Raw genomic sequence first — 8,222 nt, 5'->3', positions numbered from 1 at the left:
TTTCTTTACGTGTTATTTCTTACATTGTTACCCCAGGAAATCTTAGGTTTTATTACATACAGTCGGGAGGAACTACTGGATATAAGAGCAACGTCAACTCACCATCCATTACGACCAGGAATACGACTTTCCTGAAGTGGATCCTGTGTTTGCTCCACCACCTGGGACAATGGATCGGATCCCAGCCGGCGAAGCAAAACAACGATGCCGTAAAAGGGGCAGACAAAGTGGACTTCTGGTCAGGCTCCGGAGACGGGCATATCGCGCACCGCTCCCGAGTATACTACTAGCCAACGTCCAGTCTCTTGACAACAAGGTAGAAGAAACCGGAGTAAGGCTTAGCATTCCAGAGAGACGTCAGAGACTGTAACTTTCTTTGCTTCACGGAAACATGGCTCACTCGAAACACGCTGCTATCGGAGTTGGTACAGCCAGCTGGTTTCTTCACGCACCGCGCCGACAGAAACAAGCATCTTTCTGGTAAGCAGAGGGCCGGGGGATATGCCTTATGATTAACTAGACGTGGTGTTGATCATAACAACACACAGGAACTCAAGACCTTCTGTTCACCTGACTTAGAATTCCTCACAATCAAATGTCGACCGCATTATCTACCAAGAGAATTCTCTCCGATTATAATCACAGCCGCATATATTCCCCCCAAGCAGACACATCGATGGCCCTGAACAAACTTTATTTGACTCTATGTAAACTGGAAACCACATATCCTGAGGCTGCATTCATTGTAGCTGGGGATTTTAACAGGGCTAATCTGAAACAAGACTCCTAAATTCTATCAGCATATCGATTGTGCTACCAGGACTGGTAAAACCATTGATCATTGTTATTCGAACTTCACGCAACGCATATAAGGCACTCCCCATACTTTTTCAGAAAAGCTGACCATGACTCCATTTTGTTGCTCCCTGCCTATGGACAGAAACTAAAACAGGAAGCTCCCGCGCTCAGGTCTGTTCAACGCTGGTCCGACCAATCTGATTCCAGGCTTCAAGATTGCTTCGATCACGTGGATTGGGATATGTTCGCATTGAGTCAAACAACAACATTGACGAATACGCTGATTCGGTGAGCGAGTTCATTAGCAAGTGCATTGGCAATGTTGTACCCACAGCAACTATTAAAACATTCCCAAACCAGAAACTGTAGATTGAAGGCAGCATTCGTGCGAAACTGAAAAGCGCTAACCAGGGCAAGGTGACCAGAAACATGACCGAATACAAACATGCTTCAAGAGGGCCACCATTGTTCCTGTTCCCAAAAAGCTAAGGTAACTGAGCTAAACGACTACCGCCCCATAGCACTCACTCCTGTCAACATGAAGTGCTTTGAGAGACTAGTCAAGGACCATATCACCTCCCCCTACCTGACACCCTCGATCCACTCCAATTTGCTTACCGCCCCAATAGGTCCACAGACATTGCAATCGCAACCACACTGCACACTGCCCTAACCCATCTGGACAAGAGGAATACCTATGTGAGAATGCTGTTCATCGAGCTCAGCATTTAACGTCAACATAGTACCCTCCAAACTCGTCATCAAGCTCGAGACCCTGGGTCTCGACCCCGCCCTGTGCAACTGGGTACTGGACTTCCTGACGGGCCACCCCCAGGTGGTGAGGGTAGGCAACAACATCTCCACCCCACTGATCCTCAACACTAGGGCCCCACAAGGGTGCGTTCTGAGCCCTCCCCTGTACTCACTGTTCACCCATGACCGCGTGGCCATGCACACCTCCAACTCAATCATCAAGTTTGCAGACGACACTACAGTGGTAGGCTTGACTACCAACAACGACGAGACGGCCTACAGGGGAGGAGGTGAGGGCCCTCGGAGTGTGGTGTCAGGAAAATAACCTCACACTCAACGTCAACAAAACAAAGGCGATGATCTTGGACTTCAGGAAACAGCAGAGGGAGCACCCCATATCCACATCGACGGGGCAGTAGTGGAGAGGGTAGTACGTTTTTAAGTTCCTCGGCGTACACATCACGGACTGAATTGGTCCACCCACACAGACAGCGTGGTGAAGAAGGTGCAGGAGGCTGAAGAAATTCAGCTTGTCACCAAAAGCACTCACAAACTTCTACAGATACGCAATCGAGAGCATCCTGTCGGGCTGTATCACCACCTGGTACGGACTGACTCCGCCCCACAACCGTAAGGCTCTCCACAGGGTAGTGAGGTCTGCACAACGCATCACTGGGGGCAAACTACTTGCCCTCCAGGACACCTACACCACCCGATGTCACAGGAAGGCCAAAAAGATCATTAAGGACAACAACCACCCGAGCCACTGCCTGTTCACCCCGCTATCATCCAGAAGGTGAAGTCAGTACAGGTGCATCAAAGCTGGGACCGAGAGACCTTAAAAACAGCTTCTTCCTCAAGGCCATCAGACTGTTAAACAGCAAACACTAACATTGAGTGGCTGCTGCCAACATACTGACTCAACTCCAGCCACTTTAATAATGGAAAAATTGATGTAATAAATGTATCACGAGACACTTTAAACAATGCCACTTAATATAATGTTTACATACCCTACATTATTCATCTCATATGTATATACTGTACTCTATACCATCTACTGCATCTTGCCTATGTCGTTCTGTACCATCACTCATTCATATATCTTTATGTACATATTCTTCATCCCTTTACACGGGTGTGTATAAGGTAGTTGTTGTGAAATTGTTAGTTAGATTACTCGTTGGTTATTACTGCATTGTCGGAACTAGAAGCACAAGCATTTCGCTACACTCACATTAACATCTGTTAACCATGTGTATGTGACCATGTGTATTTGATTTGATTTTGATTTTACATCAAGCTTTTGACTCTACAACCTTGTTGAATTTTCTGTTTGTTTTGGTGTTAAATGAACAGTGTGTTTGTAAAATAATGATGACCTCTTTGTCAGGCTGTCAGGCTGTGGAGTCACAGAGGAAGGCTGTGCTTCTCTGGTCTCAGCTCTGAAGTCAAACCCTCACATCTGAGAGAGTTGGATCTTAGTAACAATGACCTGAAGGATTCAGGAGTGAAGATGCTCTCTGTTGGACTGGAGAATCCCAACTGTAAATTGGATACTCTGAGGTCAGTTAATTAATAATGTATGTACCGTGTATTGGGAAAGTATTCAGACCCCTTGACCTTTTCCACATTTTGTTACAATTTGACTTATTTGACAATTTGACTTATTAAAATTGATCATCAATCTATGTACAATACCCAATAATGACAAAGCGGAAACAGGTTTTTAGACATTTTTGCAAAAGTATTAAAAATAAAAACAGAAATACCTTACATAAGTATTCAGACCATTTGCTCTGAGACTTGAAATTAATCTAAAATGCATCCTGTTACCATTGATCATCCTTGAGATGTTTCTAAAACTTGATTGGAGTCCACCTGTGGTAAATTCAATTGATTGGACATGATTTGGAAAGCCACACATCTTTCTATATAAGGTCCCACAATTGGCAGAGCAAAAACCAAGCCATGAGGTCAGGAGGTCAAAGGAATTGTCCGTAGAGTTTTGAGACAGGATTGTGTTGAGGCACAGATCTGGGGAAGGCTACCAAACAATTTCTGCAACATTGAAGGTCCCTAAAACACAGTGGCCTTCATAATTTTTAAATTGAAGAAGTTTGGAACCAGCAAGACTCTCCCTCATGCTGGCCGCCCGGCCAAATTGATCGGGGAGAAGGGCCTTGGTCAGGAGGGGACCAAGAATCCGATGGTCAGTCTTACAGAGCTCTAGGTTCCTCTGTGGAGATGGGAGAAACGTCCAGAAGGACAACCATCTCTGCAGCACTCCACCAATCAGGCTTTTATGGTAGTGGCCAGAGGGAAGCCACTCCTCAGTAAAAGGCTCATGAAATCCTGCTTGAAATTTGCCAAAAGGCACCTAAAACCCTCAGACCATGACAATTAAGATTATCTAGCCTGATGAAACCAAGATTGAACTCTTTGGCCTGAATGCCAAGTGTTACATCTGGAGGAAACCTGATACCATCCCTATGGTAAAGCATGGTGGTGGCAATATCAAGCTGTGGGGTTGTTTTTCAGCGGCAGGGACTGGGAGTCTAGTCAGGATCGAGGGAAAGATGAACAGAGCAAAGTACAGAAAGATCCTTGATTAAAACCTCAGGACCTCAGCCTTGTGTGAAGGTCACCTTCCAACAGGGCAAAGACCGTAATCACACAGCCAAGACAACGCAAGAGTGGCTTTGGAACAAGTCTCTGAATGACCTTGAGGGGCCCCGCCAGAGCCCAGAACCCTTGAACCCTTTCGAACATCTCTGGAGAGACCTGAAAATAGCTGTGTCGTGACACTCCCCATCCAACCTGACAGATCTTGAGAGAGTTTGCAGAGAACAATGGGAGAGCGTCATACCCAAAAAGACTCGAGACTGTAATTGCTGCCAAAGGTCATTCTTTGTGACTGAGTGAGGGGTATTATTTCTGTTTTTAATTTTTGATATTTCTGTTTTGAAATTTGTTATACATTTGCAAACGTTTCTGTAAACTGTTTTCACTTTGTCATTGTGGGGTATTATGAATAGATTGATGTGGATTTGTATGTATTTCATTAATTTTAGAACAAGGCTGTAACATAACAAAATGTGAAAAAGGGAAGGGGTCTGAATACTTTCCCAATGCACTGTATAATTAATTGTGTTCTTTTTTAAAATTGTAAATAAGAAAATAATATGTTTCTAAACAATTCTACTTTCAATTTAGATGCTACCATGATTATGTGAATCGTGAATAATGATAGATTGTTGACAAAAAAATGACAATTAAATCCATTTTAATCCCACTTTGTGGACACAACAAAGTCAAAGGGGTGAATACCTTCTGTATGGCAGGTTTCAGGACACTGATATATCTGAACATGTTGTTCAAATATACCGCCACTCTATTTTCAACACCAAAGAATAGCATTGTGATTTTAAAATGATTTGACTATTTTCAGGCTGTCACGCTGTCTCGTCACAGAGGAAGGCTGTACTTCTCTGGTCTCAGGTCTGAGGTCAAACCCTCACACCTGAGAGAGCTGGACCTGAGCTACAATCACCCAGGAGACTCAGGAGTCAGACTGCTCTCTGCTGGACTGGAGGATCCACACTGCAGACTGGAGAAACTCTGGTATGTAGAGGGTTTACATCAATGTTCATATCAGACATGTTTGAGTTATCAGGCCTGTTAAGACAAACATTCTTACCACCCCTTGGACATTGTTATATGCTGACTGTGTGTGTCTGTGTGTGTGTGTGCGTGTGAGTTCACATGTATCACTCAATGACTGTTCTTCTGCTTACCACTACAGTGTGGAACATGGTGGAGAGTACACAATGAAACCTGGGCTTAGAAAATGTGAGTGTTGACTGCTGTGAAGAATATGACTAAGAATAAGTCTTAGTTCAAGTTAATTCAAAGTCAAAGACCACCATCATTACTTACATGGTCAAATTAAATATAAGCTGTAGTTCAACAGAAGCAGAAATCAGGGACACCAAAGTTTAGAAAGAGTTGCTTTGACAATGTGTATGGCGTGTTCGTGTTACATAAGACGTGTGTGTGTGTGTGTGTTCATGCATGCATATGTGTGTGTCAAGTTACCTTACTTTATCCTTTAGATACCTAGAAACATCTACATTAAATTCATTAGTGAAAAGTGAGTTCTAATGTGAATGATGAGGATTTCTAATATTGTGTCTGGTGTCATCCATCAGATGCCTGTGATCTCACAATGGACCCAAACACAGTACACAGACTCCTCTCTCTGTCTGAGGAGAACAGAAAGGTGACATGGAGGAGAGAGGAGCAGCTGTATCCTGATCACACAGAGAGATTTAAGGACAGGGAACAGGTGCTGTGTGGAGAGGGTCTGACTGGGCGCTGTTACTGGGAGGTAGAGTGGAGTGGAAGAGGGGCTGTTATAGGAGTGACATATAAAGGAATCAGCAGGAGAGGAGAGGGTAATGACTGTGTCATTGGATTCAATGACAGGTCTTGGAGTCTACAATGCTCTGACAACAGTTACTATGCAAGGCACAATGATAATCTCACTACAATAGCCATTCCCTCCTCCAGTTCCCACAGAGTAGGAGTGTATCTGGACTGGCCAGCCGGCACTCTGTCCTTTTACAGAGTCTCCTCTGACACACTGACCCACCTGTACACATTCCACACCACATTCACCGAGCCCCTCTATCCAGGGTTTAGGGTTTGGTATGACTCCTCAGTGTCCCTGTGTCAGGTGGTCCCTGTGTCAAACACAACATGATGTTTCACTCTAATCCTGGTCATGTTCAGGTAGGCACACTGGAGCAACAATGTAGAATATCTCTCTAGTGTGTAAACATTTGATTGTAAATATTCATGAATACACACCATTGATGTTGACAGACATTGTCAACTGGAGTCAGTCATTAATAGAATGAATCACCACACTGTGTTGTAAAAACTGTTTTCATTTAGAAATAATTGATCTTGTTGTTATTGGGCTTCTTGGTGTTTGTACATATTGTTGTCTGTAGAATATTAATTTGTCAACTTCTTGACACAACAATCTTGGTTTTGTTTAAACTCAATTCCACTGAATGAAATGTACATGTGACAGATGTAAATAATAAAGTTAATCAACCAGATGGAAGAAGAGAGGTGTAAATGTTGTAATAGTGATCACAATATGACAGTACAGTAATAGATGGAAGAAGAGAGGTGTAAATGTTTTAATATTGATCACAATATGACAGTACAGTAATAGATGGAAGAAGAGAGGTGTAAATGTTTTAATATTGATCACAATATGACAGTACAGTAAATGGAGTACAGTAATAGATGGAAGAAGAGAGGTGTAAATGTTTTAATATTGATCAGAATATGACAGTACAGTAATAGATGGAAGAAGAGAGGTGGAAATGTTTTAATACTGATCACAATATGACAGTACAGTAAATGGAGTACAGTAATAGGGGTTGTGTTCAGTACATAGAAATGGGTCTTATTCAGTTGAAAAATAAGCTTTTATGATCACACACACACACACAGACCTTAACCATGTAAAATGTCAACTTCAATGGGGTCGTAGCTGTATCTTAGTAGTGTGTTTTCAGTGAATCTCCTTTCTCTATCATCTCTGCTACAACACCCTCTGTGGGGTCAGAAACATTCAGGGGAAATGGAAAGAGATCATGTGACGTGATTTCCTCTTTTGGACATTAACAAAGCAACACTCCATCTTAGCTTCTCCACATTTACTGGATTGGTTCAACAGGATTGAAGAGAACCTCCCCACCAGTTCATTTTGTCACTTAAAGACCAGCAAGACACAAACGCCGCTCTGGCAATTATTTTATGCCTGTTAGGTTACTGGTTGTCTACAATGACGACTCCTGCAGCTTCAGGAAGTGATACTGTGCATTTAGTAATCACATTATAATATCCACTATTCTGTCATCATACACCGAGCAAACTATAAATGCAAGATGTAAAGTGTTGGTCCCATGTTATATGAGCTGAAAAAAAGATCCCAGAAATGATCTATATGCACAAAAAGTTATTTCTCTCAAATGTTGTGCACAAATTTGTTTACATCCCTGTTAGTGAGCATTTCTCTTTTGCCAAGGAGAGGTGTGGCATATCAAAAAAGCTGATTAAACAGCATGATAATTACGCAGGTGCACCTTGTGCTTGGGACGATAGAAGGCCAATCTAAAATGTACAGTTTTGTCACATGGCACAACGCGACAGATGTCTCAAGTTTTGAGGGAGTGTGCAATTGGCATGCTGACTGCAGGAATGTCCACCAGAGCTGTTATGAGAGAATTTAATGTTCATTTCTCATAAGCCCCTCCAACATTGTTTTAGAGAATAAAGCAGTGCGTCCAGCTGGCCTCACAACCACAGACCACGTGTAACCACGCCAACCAAGGACCTCTACATCCGACTTCTTCACCTGCAGGATCAGCTGACACCATCCATCCGGACAACTGATGAAACGGTGGGATTGCACAACCAAAGAATTTCTGCACAAACTCTCAGAGACCGTCTCAGGGAAGCTCATCTGCATGCCCGTAGTCCTCACCAGGGTTTTGACCTGACTGTAGTTCGGCGTTGTAACTGACTTCAGTGGGCAAATGCTCACAGATGGCCACTGGCACGCTGGAGAAGTGTGCTCTTCACGGATT

General features: G+C 43.2%; 1 protein-coding gene across 1 annotated transcript; it reads left to right on the top strand.

Annotated features, from left to right (window-relative positions):
- The first annotated feature begins 391 nt into the window (after nucleotides 1-391).
- Nucleotides 392-6,680, top strand: LOC135534739 (stonustoxin subunit beta-like). Its single transcript, XM_064961629.1, has 5 exons — nucleotides 392-425; nucleotides 3,642-3,763; nucleotides 5,003-5,175; nucleotides 5,357-5,403; nucleotides 5,763-6,680. The coding sequence occupies exons 1-5, from the start codon at nucleotides 392-394 to the stop codon at nucleotides 6,314-6,316; spliced, it is 930 nt and encodes a 309-aa protein (XP_064817701.1). The 3' UTR covers nucleotides 6,317-6,680.
- The last annotated feature ends 1,542 nt before the right edge of the window (nucleotides 6,681-8,222 follow it).

The sequence above is a fragment of the Oncorhynchus masou genome, unplaced genomic scaffold, assembly GCF_036934945.1.
Source record: "Oncorhynchus masou masou isolate Uvic2021 unplaced genomic scaffold, UVic_Omas_1.1 unplaced_scaffold_3898, whole genome shotgun sequence".
NCBI classification, from domain to species: Eukaryota; Metazoa; Chordata; class Actinopteri; order Salmoniformes; family Salmonidae; genus Oncorhynchus; species Oncorhynchus masou.
The sequence above is the reverse complement of the archived record's forward strand: the minus strand, read 5'-3'. Positions and strand labels throughout refer to the sequence as shown.

Bases quoted from the DNA above. Each gene is read 5' to 3' on its own strand.
- LOC135534739 (XM_064961629.1), top strand. From the start codon at position 392: ATGGCTCACTCGAAACACGCTGCTATCGGAGTTG. The intron at 426-3,641 runs GTACAGCCAGCT...CCTAAAACACAG, and splicing joins ACACGCTGCTATCGGAGTTG to TGGCCTTCATAATTTTTAAA. The intron at 5,176-5,356 runs GTATGTAGAGGG...TTACCACTACAG, and splicing joins TGCAGACTGGAGAAACTCTG to TGTGGAACATGGTGGAGAGT.